Below are 18,230 nucleotides of genomic sequence, written 5' to 3' on the forward strand. Positions count from 1 at the left end.
AAGGAAAGCCGGTTTTGTGTCTAAAACTCAGTAAGTGGTGATATTGGTTGTTGATAATGTTAATATTTTATGGTGTCATGTAACCAGCTCGTTACTGATGTTGCTGCTTTGTTTTCTTTGCATTGCCTTTAGGCTTGAATGGACCAATGCACATTTCTTGCGATTCATTTATTTTCTCCAAAGTTGACACTTGTGCTGTGCCCCCAAAATGGCAGGTCTTGAAACCAGAGGACCAGATATCTGCTAATATTGTACTAGTTTTAACACTCAGGTATAAAATTCCAGCCAAATACGTAAGATATCATATGTGTGGTAGTCTGACTGCAATGTAGTGTCAAAAAGCTGTGCAGTATTTGCTTCCATCCTATCTGCAACTCCCGCACCTGTCTTACTATAAGGACATACGCATAGTTTTTCATCATATCCAAATCCATTACCCTTCACAGATTCCCAGCTGCAAGAGTGCAATTGAAGGTTGAGTTGAACATAATTCTTGCAATTTCAATAAAAATACATTTAGCATATTGGTTTGTGTTTCCATGTGAATATATGTTCAAAAAACATCTGCGCAAAGAGCATCACGTCAGTGTAATACACAATCAAAATGATGTAATAACGCAAGATAAGTGTTTATTCACTGTTAAAATAATATTAACAAAGTAACACAGTCGTCATTTTATGCTCGCCTCTATGCTGGATACATGTGGTGACTGACCTGATCTCTCACAGTCAGTTTGCGACACTGGTCTGCTCTTTCACAGACACTGGTGAAAAGATCAACGTGGATAAAAAGAGAATAAAAAACGAGACCATAATGTACAAAAAAAAGACAGATGAATTCATTTAGATCATTATAAATAAATAATTTTGGTAAATTCATACATTGAAATAAAAGGACAAACTAGTAGAGGCGAGCCAACATCAAGATGTTAAAAAAAGAACATTGCTACTAAAAAAAACTAAAAATAACATATGGATCACGTTCTCCTCATGATGACACTTAAAACAAAAAAAAAGAAGCACAGTAAAACAATTTTGATCGGGAGGGATGATGGGGCTTCTTCCTCCATCAAGGAAATAATCATCTCTATTAAAAGGACTGGGATGATTGGCTGAATCATTTGATGGACACAAGACCGGGCCAACTAGAAAAAGGTTAAGGAGGTTGCGAGGTGAGGAAAACATCCAACATACATGATCGACTAGAAACAGGCTGTAAGGATAAGGACAGGTAAGTAAGCGGTAGTGGGTGGGTAGAGTTGAGGTTGTGAGGGGTGTGGTGGAATCCCCCATTCTTTTATAGTCAAATAGGTGGAATAGGGAGTTGAGACTAAACTGAAACTCGACACAAACGTGGGTAATATATATATATATATATATAGCCCAACTTGAGTTCCATGTACAATTCCAGTGGAGAAAAATAACCTGGAGGCCCGATCCATTCCCCTCACGTTATGATTTTGAGATGACATCACAGAAAGAAAAACGTATCAACCAACCACAGAACAGCACAGACCAGTACAGACAGACCCAAAGCACTGTAGAGCTACAGAGATACACTACTGAGAGAAGCTACTTACACGGACTGTCTGTCTGCCGTGCGGTCAGGGATACACCTAGCTACCTCAGACAGGCTACTCCTGTGTGCTGCTTGCTTCTCATTGGGTAAGGCCATCAATCCATCCATACCCACACAACGGGCTGGCTTAACTACGCCACACAAACGGCCACAGTCCATGGTGGGTTACCGTAGTCATTGTTAACTACTGTAGCTAAATGGTTGTGGCTTTCTGCAGGTATACACCCAGTCATGCTACAGAGTAAACCTATGGCTCCAATGGATGCTTTAAGGGCCTGTATTTATAAAAGCGTCTCAGAGAAGGAGTGCTGATCTAGGGTTAGTTTTGCCTTTTAGATCATAATGAAAACATTAGATGGACAGGGGGACCTGATTCTAGATCAGCACTCATACTATGAGACACTTGATAAATATGGGCCCAGATCTATAAACTGTTTGTGACTGTATATGATCCATATCCCTATTTGTATAGTGCAAGTGTCTTAGTGTTTTTATAGCTCTGGTCCAGGGTGTTATGTGCAGGTTGCGGAGTGTTGGCAAGCTGCACGTAATGCTCTGGACTAGAGCTAGTGGAGCCTGTCCCTTGAGTTGGACACCAACCTGTCTGGATGCTCAGTAGTTCTGTCTGAAGTCGTTACGAAGGGGAAAGGGTGTACTAAAGGTGTAAATGCTAAGATTCAAGAAAAAGACCCCTTAGTGTCGTTTAAGGCTAAACGAACGAATGAGAACACATTGTCCGAACCCACCCAGGTCAGCCCCCGTGTTATCAAAAGGCTGACATGGATGTACATTCATTTGACCTTTTAAGGTCTCTCTTTGAAATAAAAGTAACTCAAATGGCCGCCTCAGCAACCAAGCTAAGGGCGTCGCCGTCATTATGACAACTTGATCATAAGAACATACCGTCTCTCTATCCAACCCTTCCCCTTGAACTTTTAACTCAACCCTGGCCCAGTCTGAACTCTCTGTATAAACAACTAATGATTATAACCACCATTTACAAAATATCAACAAGATCAGTTTAGAATATTAGTAGAATCAAAACATCCAGGTCACATATACTGTACTGTCTTGTCATCCTTTCCAACAGGGGGACGCTACAATATCTAGCAAACAGCTAACGACTCTAAAAGCACTTAAAAAAAAAAAAATATTATGCAAACAGTCCAACAGATGATTACATAGTTCCATCTGATGTGAGCTCAGATCAGACAGTGTCCTGACTGGCCTCAGAGATCGTCATGGGGGTCTAATAAGGGGATGGCGGGCAATGCTAGAAGATATAGCCGGAGAGGGAGTGCTTGGAAGCCCCATGTTCATCTCAACTGGTCCCTCTCAACAAAACGTCAATCCATTCCCATCCATGGTCTCTAGTGCTCAGCCTCACCAACCTCAGGGGCTCGGGCAAATCTTCAGTCTCTTCTTCAGTAAGATATTCAGCATAAGGATTTGTTACTCTGTCTTGGTAAGCACATGAGGTACAACTCATTCTCTCTCACTCATTCGCTCATGGGAGAGTCTGTGTGTGTGTGTGTAGGGGGGATATGAAGGTTAGCCATGTTAGAGCTGGGGTGGGGGTTTGTCAGGATCTAAGAATGCTCATTGTCCTGTCACCTCAATGACATCATCGTCCGAGCTGCTGCCACCGTTCTCCGTGGCTAGTTGGTGGGAGTCGGGCTGGCTGAGCGCTGCACCCAGGAGGCTGGAGGGGGAAGATGGGAAGTGGGAGAGGAAGCTGGAGCTTCCTCCAGTGCTGGCCGGGCCTCCTCCCAGGGTGTTGGGGTACATCGTGGGCTCAGGCAGCAGGGACTGACTGTAGTTCAGAGGGAAGCCTGGGGACAGCAGACCAGTCACGCTGGGGTTCATCAGGTAGGGGGGAAGGGTGGAGGAGGAGGAGGATGTTGAGGCCGAGGACATGGGCATGGTGTTAATGGTGGAGGAGAAAGAAGTGGCGGACAAGGAGGAGGTAGAGGATGAGGGGAGGTGTCCATTGTTTCCTGTGGCTGAGGAGGCATGGCTGAGGAGATCCGCCCCTGCCGAGGGGAACATGGTCTGCAGGTCTCCCAGAGTCTGTCCTGCTGACTGGAGGAACGGGGACGAGGAGCTGCCTCCCATCAGCATCGGGTGGCTCATGTGTCCCCCCAGCAGGGCCTGGTTCAGGGGGGGGAAGCTGAGCCCTCCACTACCCAGGGAAAGACCCGGGAACCCGGTTGCAGATGAGCTGCGTTTGCCCCCCGCCTGCTTGTGTCCACCCGCTGCTGCGGCCATCTTGCGTTTGGAGCATCGCAGAGCCTCGCTGATGCTCATTCCGATGTCCTCTCTGAGCTGCCGGCTGAGGTCCGACTCCGTGTTCTGACTGTACTGCTGCGTCCTGCTCCCTCCCTCTCCATCCCCTGTAACCATGTCCGATGGCAGCTCGTTGCCCATGGCGACGGTATCCACGTTGACGGCGTAGCGGCTGAGCTCTCTGAGAATCTCGGGGCTCTCGGGGGTGGAGGGACGCGATGCGCTGTCGGGGCTCAGCCGCTGGCGCTCCATGGGAGACAAACAGCCGTTACCGATGGCGTGGAGCAGGGAAGCCTGGGAACCTGCGGCAAAGAGGAGGGTAAAAAGAGTCATTATTCCCATAACTGTGCATGTTGATCTTGTCTCACCACAGGTGTCCCGCAGAGCTCCGTACTAGGTCCTCTCTGGTTATCTATGTAGTCTGAACACCAAGTCACTTTGTTATGTCATATCCTGTCACATGGATTCCTCATCATGTAATGTAAAGTACTTTATGTATGTACAGTGCACCTCTGTTAGTAGCAGATCCTCCCTGCACTGCTCTGCTGAGCTTCCCTGAGCGGATGGCAAAAATCCTCCCGTCATTGGTCCTGATGTAGGTACCTGTGAGGAAGACAGCAGTTAATGGCGGATATCAAATCAAACTTGATTTGTCATATGCACAGGATGCAGGGAAGTGTGCACAATGCAATGACATGCTTACTTGAATGATCTCCTCTCATGACATTAGCTAATAAAACTATACAAATATTCAGGAAAAAATAAGGTAAAGTAAGAAACATAAAAATAAGCATACAGGGAAGCACCAGTCAGTTTTGATGCTTAGGTTAAAGTACCGAGCCCTTTATATAAATGAGATAACAACCTGGGAATTCAGGTGTCCATGTGGATATTGTAAACCGCTCTCCAAGGTGTGCACAGTATTTCGATTAGAGTATGTAGAGAATTAATTGAACTACACATGCAGGTAGATATGAGGTACATCTTCTACAGTATATGTTATTATCACCTTTTGACCCTTTGATCACATGGATGCTCTCTCCTGCACCGATACGTGCCTGGACATCCGTGGTGCTGTTGGCTCCAGGGATCACTATATCTGAAGGGGCAAACAGAAAGAGTTCAATTATTTCCAAACAATACCACGGGAGTATCCCAAATACCACCCTATTCTCTACAGGCCCTGGTCAAAAGTAGTATACACTCTATAGGGAATAGGGTGTCATTTGGGACGTAGATCCTATATCAGTGGTCTATCCTAATGCAGCCCCAAAGCATTTCACCTGACCCAAGACCAGGAGTTATTCCTAAAACTCCTAACCCGTCGTGTTCATTAGGCCCAAAACAAAAGAAACCACTCCGAAACAGGGAAGTACCATCTGACCTTGTCCAATAAGAAATGCTAATTTTCATTGTACGTGGCAAAACGTTTTGACACGATGTGCCCTAATGAACAGGACCCTTACCAAGCGTATCAGTGTTTATCAGTACCAATTCAATTAAAACGTTATTGTCCCTGCAGGGCTATGTATTGTACCAGTGGTAGTGACGATCCTCTGGACATAGACACCGGCCTTCTGCAGGTAGTTGACCGGGAAACTGACCCCGGAGCTGGAACCGGCCATGCCCATGCCCGCCATGCGAGGCATCATAGGGATGGGGGTGGACTGGACGGGCCGGACGCTGGCCATAGGCTTCTCATCACCCCGAGCTATGGGACGCCTAGGGGATTCAAAAACACATGAGGATCATATCATTACACAGTCTGATGTGGGACAGTTTTCTAGACTGATGATAGCTGCAGATGGCATGGTAGAGTTTGGAGGCTAGAAGGATCATTTGTATGGATAGGCTGTTGTTTAGGCCTGCTTAACAGGCTTACACAGCGCTGTTGAAGGATTGGTTAGGGATGCTGTGTGATAGGGGTAGGATAACGCATTCATTGGACGACTCGCCAGTTGCGCTGGTTGAAGGCTGGGATGTTGGTGAGAGTCTGGTCGCTGGTTGGGTAGTAGTGGGCGTAGGAGGGGCGAGAGTAGGGCACAGAGGCACGCTTCTCGTCCTCATAGCTTTTCTTAGCAGCTCTCTTCTCTGCTTTAGTAAGCTTGGACTCCTTCCGGTCCACCAGCAGAGACTCATGATGGAAGGGTTCCTGGTGGGGTACAGATCAAGAGGAATGTTAGTGTGGGTGGTGTGTGTGTGTACCATATTAATACACTATCCATGACATGACGGTGTGTGTATATATATATATATGTTGTGGTCAATTTGTTAGGTACACCAATCTAGTACCGGGTGTACCTAATAAACTGTGTATATGTGTGTGTGTATCTGTGTGTGTGTGTGTGTGTACCTTAGTGATGAGGTGGGGGTAGATCTGACAGGCTTGGCTGATGACCGTCTCCATCTCTTCATGAGATTGCAGAGGGGCTTTGGCCGGGTCAGGCTCCTCCTCTGCAAAGTGCAGCAGCGACTCCACCTCCTTGCGGGTGAAAGTCAGTACCGGGTTCAAGTCGTCCACCACGCGGTCTGGACACAACCAATCACAGTGTGTTACTGACCACTGGACATAACCAATCACAGTGTGTTACTGACCACTGAGATTCCCCTGTACTATGCCGCCATTTGCATTTCAACTTCAATATCATGCCATCCCACATTCAATATATTTAACCACACACACTACACTCTCTTACCAGACATTCCCTGTCACACACACAGGAGCACCGTCACCCCCCACTCTCCCAACCTAACCTCCCCCTCTCTCTCTTACCAGACATGCCCTGCTTGGAGACCTGTCGGTCATAGATCTTCTTCTCCAGGGTGAAGTCACAGACCAGGCGGTAGATGTGGCAGCGCTTCTTCTGGCCGTAGCGGTACACCCGGCACACCGCCTGGGCATCGTGACACGGGTTCCATGACGCGTCAAATACCACCACCCGGTTGGCCCCGATTAGGTTCACCCCCAAGCAGCCCGCCCTGCAAGTCACAACCCAGGCTTATTAACAACATGCACAAGTGTGTTTGTGAATGGCTGATCAAAGTGTATGTGAAAGGAAGGGAGAATATATCCAATGTATGTGAATAAATATCTTTGTGTGCGTGAGTGTGTCTAATTCAGTGTATTTGGCTGTGTTTACACAGGCAGCGCAATTCTGATATTTTGTCCAATTATAGGCAAAGAGTTGTTCTGATTGTTCAAAAGACCAATTAGTGAAAAAATAATCATAATTGGGCTGCCTGTGTAAACAGAGCGTTTGTTGTGTATTTGAGTGAAAAATATATAAGCATAGAAATATAATTACTAGAAGGGGCAGAGCTCATCAGACCACAGCTATTTCACTTACATTTCTATGTGTGTGTATCAGTGTGTCTGTACAGTCTATTACCTTGTTGACAAGAGGAAGACCCATGTGGAGGTGTTCTCTGGGTCGTTGAACTGGTTGATGAGTTTCTCCCTCTCAGAGGCAGACGTACTCCCATCCAACCCTGGGGGAGACAACCGACACATTCACTACATCAGTATCATGGGGCGATTCCAGACAAATAGGTGATGTCCCAAATGGCACTCTATTCCCTATGTAGTGCACTACTTTTGAACAGGGCTCATATAGGGCTCTGGCCAAAAGTAGTGCACTATTTAGGGAATATGGTGCCATTTCGGACACAAACACACTATCTAGTGTAGTGTGGTAGCCAATCCAGTAGGGGGCAGTAGATTTAAATAATGAACCCAGAGATCGATGGCTGAGAAAAAGCATGGCTCTTTCTTAATTCATCTTTCATCAATTCCTCACATTGTCTCTTATTGCCTCCATTTCCAAACCCATTGGAGAAGAAGATCTGATGGAGACCCTGGACCTTTCCTTACAAGACAGTTGAGAAGGAGGCGAGGAGATAGTGTAGTGATGCACCGCTATGACATTTTTGGCCGATACTGATATCCAATATTTTCCTTGCCAAAAAAAAACAATACGATAACCGATATTTAAAATTTTAGCTGCCTTTTAAGCATTCTAATACAGTTAAATAGTTAACACACACACACGGACGCAGCCGGTCTAAGGCACTGCATCTCAGTGCAAGAGGTGTAACAACAGTCCCTGGTTCGAATCCAGGCTGTATCACATCCGGCCGTGATTGGGAGTCCCATAGTGTGGCACACAATTGGCCCAGGGTCGTCATTGCAAATAAGAATTTGTTCTTAACTGACTTGCCTAGTTAAATAAAGGTTACTTTTACACACACACACACACACACACACACACACACACACACACACACACACACACACACACACACACACCAGAAAGTTATTTTGTTGGCATTTACATATGTCCCCATTACCAGTAAAACATAATCAAAACCTATTTCTTTCACTTACTTGCTGTGCTGTTTCGTTATTCATTTATTCAGTCGATTCATTACCAACCAGGGTTTCTATGGAACGCCGTTTGGGTCTTTGCATGTCAAAAAAGATACACATCAACTAACACTATTTGACGTGTCAACTAACACTATTTGAAGTGTCAAATAAGCTTGTTGAGCAATCAGGACCTGAATTTGACTGCACTTCACATAATAATTTAACGCGTTCATAAATCTTTTACGTAGGTATTACACAATCACTCGTATTTCATGTCACAACGATTCATTGATACGTATGCTATGATGCTGGTAAAGTTGTCTCACACACCTACAGTGCTGGTCATAAAAAAAAGCTAGCTAGCTCATGGATGCAAACAATGTTCATCCACAAACCATAGCAAAACGACAATCTGTTTCAGTAGCTATAGTTAGCTAGCTAACTACATAGCTAGGTGTCATCATCTAAAATAACCCTAATTTATAAGACAGTTCTCATTTGATTAATGGTGGTCAGACCCATCTATGTGAAGCTAGCCACAATAAGGATTCGCCACAATAGTGGACTTTGCGGTTAGCCTTCAAAATAAAAGTATGTAATTGACAGTGATGCAAATGAATACAAATAGTAGAATTATGCCCAATTCAACTATTTGTATTCATTTGCATCACTGTCAATTACATACTTTTATTATCAAGGCAAACCGCAAATTCCACTATTGTGCCTAATCCTTATTGTGACTAGCTTCACAACACATAACCCGGTCCGGTCAAGCATCACTAGCCAGATGAAGCTAGCTGGCTGCTTATAACCTCCCTAAGTTTGTTTTATTCACTGCTTTAGCACACTCTGCCAACCCGGATGTCCTAGCCGTGTCTGAATCCTGGCTTCGGAAGTCCACCAAAAACTCAGAAATCTTCATCCCTAACTACAACGTTTTCAGACACGATAGAACGGCCAAAGGGGGCGGTGTTGCAATCTACTGCAGCGATAGCCTCTCACAGAGTTCTGTCCTACTATCCAGGTCTGTACCCAAACAATTTGAACTTCTACTTTTAAAACTCCATCTCTCTAAAAACAAGTCTCTCACCGTTGCCGTCTGCTACAGACCACCCTCGGCACCCAGCTGTGCTCTGGACACCATATGTGAACTGATTGCCCCCTATCTATCTTCAGAGCTCGTGCTGCTAGGTGACCTAAACTGGGACATGCTTAACACCCCAGCCATCCTACAATCCAAGCTTGATGCCCTCAATCTCACACAAATTATGAATGAACCCACCAGGTACCACCCCAAAGCCGTAAACACGGGCACCCTCATAGATATCATCCTAACCAACTTGCCCTCTAAATACACCTCTGCTGTTTTTAACCAAGATCTCAGCGATCACTGCCTCATTGCCTGCATCCGTAATGGGTCAGCGGTCAAACGACCTCCACTCATCACTGTCAAACGCTCCCTGAAACATTTCAGCGAGCAAGCCTTTCTAATCGACCTGGCCCGGGTATCCTGGAAGGATATTGACCTCATCCCGTCAGTAGAGGATGCCTGGTTATTTTTTTTAAATGCCTTCCTCACCATCTTAAATAAGCATGCCCCATTCAAGAAATTTAGAACCAGGAACAGATATGGCCCGTGGTTCTCTGCAGACCTGACTGCCCTTAACCAACACAAAAACATCCTGTGGCGTTCTGCATTAGCATCGAACAGCCCCCGTGATATGCAACTTTCCAGGGAAGTTAGAAACCAATATACACAGGCAGTTAGAAAAGCCAAGGCTAGCTTTTTCAAGCAGAACTTTGCTTCCTGCAACACAAACTCAAAAAAGTTCTGGGACACTGTAAAGTCCATGGAGAATAAGAACACCTCCTCCCAACTGCCCACTGCACTGAGGATAGGAAACTCTGTCACCACCGATAAACCCACTATAATTGAGAATTTCAATAAGCATTTTTCTATGGCTGGCCATGCTTTCCACCTGGCTACCCCAACTGCAGTCAACAGCACTGCACCCCCCACAGCTACTCGCCCAAGCCTTCCCCATTTCTCCTTCTCCCAAATCCATTCAGCTGATGTTCTGAAAGAGCTGCAAAATTTGGACCCATACAAATCAGCCGGGCTAGACAATCTGGACCCTTTCTTTCTAAAATTATCTGCCGAAATTGTTGCAACTCCTATTACTAGCCTGTTCAACCTCTTTCGTGTCGTCTGAGATTCCCAAAGATTGGAAAGCAGCTGCTGTCATCCCCCTCTTCAAAGGAGGGGACACTCTTGACCCAAACTGCTACAGACCTATATCTATCCTACCCTGCCTTTCTAAGGTCTTCGAAAGCCAAGTCAACAAACAGATTACCGACCATTTCGAATCCCACCGCACCTTCTCCGCTATGCAATCTGGTTTCAGAGCTGGTCATGGGTGCACCTCAGCCACGCTCAAGGTCCTAAACGATATCGTAATCGCCATCGATAAGAAACAATACTGTGCTGCCGTATTCATTGACCTGGCCAAAGCTTTCGACTCTGTCAATCACCACATCCTCATCGGCAGACTCAATAGCCTTGGTTTCTCAAATGATTGCCTCGCCTGGTTCACCAACTACTTCTCTGATAGAGTTCAGTGTGTCAAATCGGAGGGCCTGTTGTCCGGACCTCTGGCAGTCTCTATGGGGGTGCCACAGGGTTCAATTCTTGGGCCAACTCTTTTCTCTGTATACATCAATGATGTCGCTCTTGCTGCTGGTGAGTCTCTGATCCACCTGTACGCAGATGACACCATTCTGTATACTTCTGGCCCTTCTTTGGACACTATGTTAACAACCCTCTAGACGAGCTTCAATGCCATACAACTCTCCTTCTGTGGCCTCCAACTGCTCCTAAATACAAGTAAAACTAAATGCATGCTCTTCAACCGATCGCTGCCTGCACCTGCCCGCCTGTCCAGCATCACTACTCTGGACGGTTCTGACTTAGAATATGTGGACAACTACAAATACCTAGGTGTCTGGTTAGAAAGTGTTTTGGTCAGATGAGACCAAAATGGAGCTCTTTGGCATCAACTCAACTCGCCGTGTTTGGAGGAGGAGGAATGCTGCCTATGACCCCAAGAATACCATCCCCACCGTCAAACATGGAGGTGGAAACATTCTGCTTTGGGGGTGTTTTTCTGCTAAGGGGACAGGACTGCATCAAAGGGACGATGGACGGGGCCATGTACCGTCAAATCTTCGGTGAGAACCTCTTTCCCTCAGCCAGGGCATTGCAAATGGGTCGTGGATGGGTATTCCAGCATGACAATGACCCAGAACACACGGCCAAGACAACAAAGGAGTGGCTCAAGAAGAAGCACATTAAGGTCCTGGAGTGGCCTAGCCAGTCTCCAGACCTTAATCCCATATAAAATCTGTGGAGGGAGCTGAAGGTTCGAGTTGCCAAACGTCAGCCTCGAAACCTTAATTCCGATTAATCGGTCGACCTCTAATGCACGGTAGCTTTGACATCGGTTTTTAACATTGGCGTTAAACTAGACATCGGGCCGATACCGATGTTGGTATTTTTAGCTAATATCGGCCGATTCCGATATGTTCACCGATATAGCGTGCTTCCCTATATAGGATATGAGGAATCACAGAAAGACTGATTGAGATTAGAGACCATAAGTGAGAGTAGATTTGTTCAGTTAGCGGATTGAAGCCAAAATATTCCACAGGACAGGATGCTGTGAAAACAAGCAAACTAGTTTAATAGTCTGGAACAACAGAGTACATTAGTGGGATCTGGGTTCAAATCACAGCTGAGCTAGCACAAGTGAAGAGTCAAAGAGTTGCCATGGGAATAATGATGACAGAGTCTGGGTAGTAGTGGTTGCCATGGGAACAGGGTCGTGCCGTGTGTGTGTGTGTGTGTGTTTGTATGGATGATGACTCACTGTAGTAGTTGATGTTGCGGACCCAGGTCTGGTTCTGGCCTTGGTTGTCAGGGGAGACTCGGCCTGCTGGCAACGGCCGTCTGGACAGGAAGCCTTCAATGACTGTCAGGGTGGACAAGCTCTGACTGATGGACACACATCAAACACACACACACACATTAAAAATACATTCAAGTCAGTTAGTATCACATGGATACTTTGAGGTGAAAAACAAAAATACACATTTCCAGTCTCTCTAACGACAATAAAGTCTAAGTATGACTATGCTCATAGGGAGTGTTTGGATGAAGTGTTCTATGTCAGACATAGGAAGAGATCCAACCTGAAGACCAGGATCTTGTCTCCTCTGCTCACACTCTCATCGATCAGGTGGAAGAGCAGCAGCATCTTGGCAGAGTTCTCCAGAACCCCAGTCTGGTAGTTGCTCATGATGTCCTTGGCCTGGAGTGACAGAGATACAGGGAACAGGACAGGAGATGGGTGAATGAGGACGTCTTAGGTTTTACTAGAGATGTGCATCTTTCCCTTTCAAGATGATTCGATACAAGGGCTCCGATACAGGAACGATACTTTTCTGTTTGAAAAGATTTGGTTCGATCCACTAACATTTGTTTCATAAACACATTCAAAAAGCAAACATTGCCCCCCAACTGGTAGTGGGGTGGTAGATGCCCAGTTTCCTTTATGGCTCAGCTCAGATGCCTATATCCACCATATATACTACCGTTCAAAAGTTTGGGGTCACTTAGAAATGTCCTTGTTTTTAAAAGAAAAACACATTTTTTGTCCATTAAAATGACATCAAATTGATCAGAAATACAGTGTAGACATTTTTAATATTGTAAATGACTATTGATTTTTATGGAATATCTACATAATGGGCCTCTGTACACCTATCAGCAACCATCACTCCTGTGTTCCATTGGCACGTTGTATTAGCTAATTAGAGTTTATCATTTTAAAAAGCTAATTGGTCATTGGAAAACCGTTTTGCAATTATGTTAGCACAGCTGAAAACTGTTGTTCTTATTAAAGAAGCAATAAAACTGGCCTTCTTTAGACTAGTTGAGAATCTGGAGCATCAGCATTTGTGGGAAGGCTCAAGATGGCCAGAAACAAAGGACTTTCTTCTGAAACTCATCAGTCTATTCTTGTTCTGAGAAACAGACGCCTCACAAGTCCTCAACTGGCAGCTTCAATAAATAGTACCTGCAAAACACCAGTCTCAACGTCAACAGTGAAGAGGCGACTCCAGGATGCTGGCCTTCTGGGCAGAGTTGCAAAGAAAAAGCCATATCTCAGACTGGCCAATAAAAATAAAAGATTAAGATGGGCAAAAGAACACAGACACTGGACAGAGGAACTCTGCCTAGAAGGTCAGCATCCCGGAGTCGCCTCTTCACTGTTGAAGTTGAGACTGGTGTTTTGCGGGTACTATTTAATGAAGCTGCCAGTTGAGGACTTGTGAGGCGTCTGTTTCTCAAAACAAGAATAGACTGACGAGTTTCAGAAGAAAGTCCTTTGTTTCTGGGCATTTTCAGCCTGTAATTGAACCCACAAATGCTGATGCTCCAGATACTCAACTAGTCTAAAGAAGGCCAGTTTTCAGCTGTGCTAACATACTTGCAAAAGGGTTTTCTAATGATCAATTAGCCTTTTAAAATGATAAACGTGCCAATGGAACACAGGAGTGATGGTTGCTGATAGGTGTAGAGAGGCCCATTATGTAGATATGCTTTTCTTTTAAAAACAAGGACATTTCTAAGTGACCCCTAACTTTTGAACAGTAGTGTATATGGTGGATGTAGGCACCTGAGCTGAGCCATAAGGGAAACTTGGCATTTACCAACACACTACCAGTTGGGGGGCAATGTTTGCTTTTTGTCTCCCCCCCACCATCACCCACTAATGAATGTAATTTTTGCAGATTAAAAGTGTTACAGCAAGTAATGTATCAACATTTATCTGTAAACATTAGCTATGACATAGCCAATGAATATATAGCACAACTTTGGATTCCACCCCATCTAATAATCAAATGGTTAGTGAGATTCTCTTCTTCTGCCACTTCGACCGTGCAGTGCGGGTAGAAAAAGTGATTGCTGTCCTCGTTGATCAACTTTACCCTGTATATCTACAAATGACCATATACTGATTGCTTCAAGCAAAACTAGCACAATTATTGCTGATGGTGAACCTGAACAATGGAAATAAAATGTAATGTAAACCCTGATCAGCATGTATAGCCAGATGAGTTGTGTCTCCGGCAGTAGCTTAAGCTACTTTTATTCAGGTAAAACACTATTTTCAAAAGAACATTATATAAAAATAACCTATCAAATTACACTGGTTGTCACTCAACTAATCAAGACTAAGATTGTGCAAGCAATTTTACAAACATTTGAATGCTATCCTGTGACACGTAGATGTGTCAGATCGGGGCCTGCCTCTCGTTGGTGGGCGCGCCAAGTTGTGCACAGCATGCAGTTTGACTAGGCTACTAATATTGCCTGGGGTTGTGTGGCATGCAAAATGATGTGTACAGTGAGGGAAAAAAGTATTTGAACCCTACTGCTTTTGTACGTTTGCCCACTGACAAAGAAATGATCAGTCTATAATTTTAATGGTAGGTTTATTTCAACATTGAGACAGAATAAAAACTAAAAAATCCAGAAAAACGCATGTTAAAAATGTTATAAATTGATTTGCATTTTAATGAGGGAAATAAGTATTTGACCCCTCTGCAAAACATGACTTAGTACTTGGTGGCAAAACCCTTGTTGGCAATCACAGAGGTCAGAGTTTATCATTTTACCTTAATGACTTGGAGAAGATCTGCAAAGAGGAGTGGGACAAAATCCCTCCTGAGATGTGTGCAAACCTGGTGGCCAACTACAAGCAACGTCTGACCTCTGTGATTGCAAACAAGGGTTTTGCCACCAAGTACTAAGTCATGTTTTGCAGAGGGGTCAAATACTTATTTCCCTCAATAAAATGCAAATCAATTTATAACATTTTTGACATGCGTTTTTCTGGATTTCTTTGTTGTTATTCTGTCTCTCACTGTTCAAATAAACCTACCATTAAAATTATAGACTGATCATTTCTTTGTCAGTGGGCAAATGTACAAAATCAGCAGCGGATCAAATACTTTTTTCCCTCACTGTAGATCAATGACTGTCAACATAATGGCATGCTTAGTTCGACCCTTAAGGAGAGGACGCAGTGGTCACAAAAGATTAGGTATTTTCTGAAGGTAGAAAGAAAGTAATTTGAGCAGCCTCAAAAAATGATGAACAGGCGATTCGTAACGTTTTAATTGATTTTCTGACCGATGAATGCTATATTTGGATCGGTTTGGGGTCCCGCGTACCAATGCGCTCATATCTTAAACATTTAATCCAGGGAACGATGCGTATCGGTGAATGGTTACATCCCTAGGTTTTACAAAACAACTTCAGAATCCTTACAGTGGAAATTTATGCAATAATGAGAACAGCATTCAGTCTGGTTCAACCAGGGTTGTATTCATTAGTGCACACCGCAGCAAAATGCTTTGCAACTGAACATGAAAACAAGCATTTCTTATTGGACAAACTCAGGTCGGTGAGGCTATAGGTTTCTACCCGTTTCGGCCCGTTTTATTACTAATGAATAGGACCCAGGCTAACATAGGAGAAGTATCTAACAAGTTCCCAGCCAGCCTGTGGGTAGAGAAAGTGGTGTTTAGGTGATACGTACCCATGCCAGCCTGTGGGTTGAGAGAGTGGTGTTTAGGTGATACGTACCCATGCCAGCCTGTGGGTTGAGAGAGTGGCGTTACGTACCCATTCGTAGGTGATGACTTGATTGGCTCTCTCTTGGATGGGGTTGAGTGGGGGCAGGGCAACGTTGACCCGGCTGTTGGCTGAGTCGGCAACTTTGGCCTTCAGGCTGGCGCCGGGGCAGCGAGGGTTGGCGGCCGCCGTGATGTCATCCAGGTCTAGGTCCTGCTCGTTGGCTAGGTTCTCCTTCTGAAGGGTCTCGTACAGCACGTCAGGGTGGTTCCAGATCTACACACACACATCAATGGACTGACTTCAATAATGTTACTGATTCCAGGTTAAGATCAGGGTGTATATCCTGGCTATGCTAACTAACCCACAGCAGTACCCTATCGTCACTATGGTCTATGGCAGAGGTATTCAACTCTTTCCCTATGAGGTCCGCAGCCTGCTGGTTTTCTGTTCTACCTGATAAATAATTGCACCCACTAAATCAGTCTCTAATTGAAAAAATGCAGTGGAACTGGCTCTGAGGTCCAGAGTTGAGTTTGAGGGGTCTGTGGTATGCCTGACTGCCTGTCTGTCTATCTGTCTAATCCCACAGCACCAGTACAGCAATTTCAGCCTCACCTTGCAGCAGACGCAGAAGGCCTTGAGTGGGTTGAGTCCCAGCCAGCCGCTGTTGCCTGCCTCTCTGAAGCGGTTCATAAACTCAGTGTAAAGGGCCCTCTGCAGGGGCGACAGGCGCACCATGATCACATGCTCTTCCTTGGAGGGGAGCTGGTCCCTCAGTACGTCGTGGCCTCGCCTGGGACAGACACGGATTATTATCAGACTGCATATTCATCTAACCAATCCTTCACAGATCTATAGGAGAGAGTATTTAGGATGAGAAACCATATTTGACAGAGAGGATAGAGAAATCGAGATAGAGAGAGAGACAGAAAGAGCGATATAAAAAGCAAAGGGCGAGGAGAGGTAGGTGAATACATAAAACATAGTCTGCACTCTTCTCCACTCTCACCTCTGGACAAAGCCCTCCAGCAGACTATGGAGGACGTGACTTCGATATCTCATCACCCTGGCATCCTGCGGCGTGCTGTCCACACACTGCCCGTTCAAAATGGGCCTCTCGAACATGTTACTGAACTCCTGCCTGGTGCCCAGGAAGTCAGGCCTGACAAAGTCCACCATGCACCAGTACTCTATCAGGTTGTTCTGGAGGGGGTATCCCGTTAGGACCACACGTCGCCTGGAGCGGATGTTTTTCAGGGCCTGTGAGGTGCTGGCGTGACAGTTCTTAATGCGGTGGCCCTCATCACAGATCACCACGTCTGGACCGGGCCTGGCCAGGGCCTTCTCCATTCCTAGGAGGAGTGAGAGAGTAAAACACAGGTTGGGAGAATGTGTGTGTGCAGGTGTGTGTGTTTGTAGGTGTGTGAGAAAAAAGAGAGTAAAACACAGCTTACATAAATGATGATGAATAGATAAAATAATAACGTTCTCTGATCTATTATTAGTAGTAGAATGTCATTGCAATTCATCAGCCTTGGCATTTTAATATTGTAATTTATGCTGCTTTTTTACAAGGCTTAACTCATCCAGTGTCTAGTGAACTCCTGTCAGCCTACAGTATTGTATCATTATATTGGTGATACATTATTTCATATTCATAAAGCTTCTCAGAGTCAGTTTTGCATTTTAGATCACAATAAATAATATTAGCTGGACATGTGGGACCTGATCCTTGATCAGCACTCCTAATTTGAAACTACTACTACCACTACTCCGGCCCCAAAACACCTAGTGGGCCCTGCAGCGACCTCTAACCACTGACCCCTTACCTTTCATGAGCTCCTGCTGCCTCTCCTCTTCGTCCAGGTCGATGATGACGGGTCCCTGGGGCTTCTTGGACTTCCTCTTCCTGCCAGTCACAAAGCTCTTCTTCAGGGACAGCAGGCGGTACATCTCATACCCCATCAGGAGGACACCTCCATCCCTGGACCAGTCCTCCACTACCTTAGCCCGAGCCACCGTGGTTCTGTAGGGCACACACACACAATCACACGTAAGCAATGTTACGTACACATGCTCTCGCGCACAGGCACACATCAGGGCTGTCTTTAAGTACCTCATGGCTATACCGTACACACAGCAGTACACAAACACACACGGCAGTACACAAACGGCGGCAGCGCACACACACACGGCAGAACACACACACGGCAGAATACGAACAAACACACACGCGGCAGAACACGCGCGCACGGCAGAACACACACGACAGTATACAATTGACACACAGTGCA

The 18,230-nt window shown here is 45.3% G+C and overlaps 1 protein-coding gene across 1 annotated transcript in view; it reads right to left on the bottom strand.

Moving 5' to 3' along the window:
- Positions 1-610: 610 nt before the first annotated feature.
- The window catches only part of LOC115150230 (helicase ARIP4), a 31,407-nt gene continuing 13,787 nt past the window's right edge, over positions 611-18,230 (bottom strand). The window contains exons 9-22 of the mRNA XM_029693313.1: positions 17,766-17,962; positions 16,946-17,288; positions 16,552-16,729; positions 15,985-16,209; positions 12,480-12,598; positions 12,158-12,282; positions 7,255-7,354; positions 6,639-6,844; positions 6,219-6,394; positions 5,821-6,017; positions 5,403-5,587; positions 4,875-4,964; positions 4,376-4,468; positions 611-4,167 (exon numbers count right to left, since the gene is read on the bottom strand). Of these exons, the coding sequence (XP_029549173.1) occupies positions 3,179-4,167; positions 4,376-4,468; positions 4,875-4,964; positions 5,403-5,587; positions 5,821-6,017; positions 6,219-6,394; positions 6,639-6,844; positions 7,255-7,354; positions 12,158-12,282; positions 12,480-12,598; positions 15,985-16,209; positions 16,552-16,729; positions 16,946-17,288; positions 17,766-17,962 (3,223 nt within the window). The 3' untranslated portion in view covers positions 611-3,178. The remainder of the gene's footprint in view (positions 4,168-4,375; positions 4,469-4,874; positions 4,965-5,402; positions 5,588-5,820; positions 6,018-6,218; positions 6,395-6,638; positions 6,845-7,254; positions 7,355-12,157; positions 12,283-12,479; positions 12,599-15,984; positions 16,210-16,551; positions 16,730-16,945; positions 17,289-17,765; positions 17,963-18,230) is intronic.

Source organism: Salmo trutta, chromosome 16, assembly GCF_901001165.1.
Source record: "Salmo trutta chromosome 16, fSalTru1.1, whole genome shotgun sequence".
Classification (NCBI taxonomy): domain Eukaryota; kingdom Metazoa; phylum Chordata; class Actinopteri; order Salmoniformes; family Salmonidae; genus Salmo; species Salmo trutta.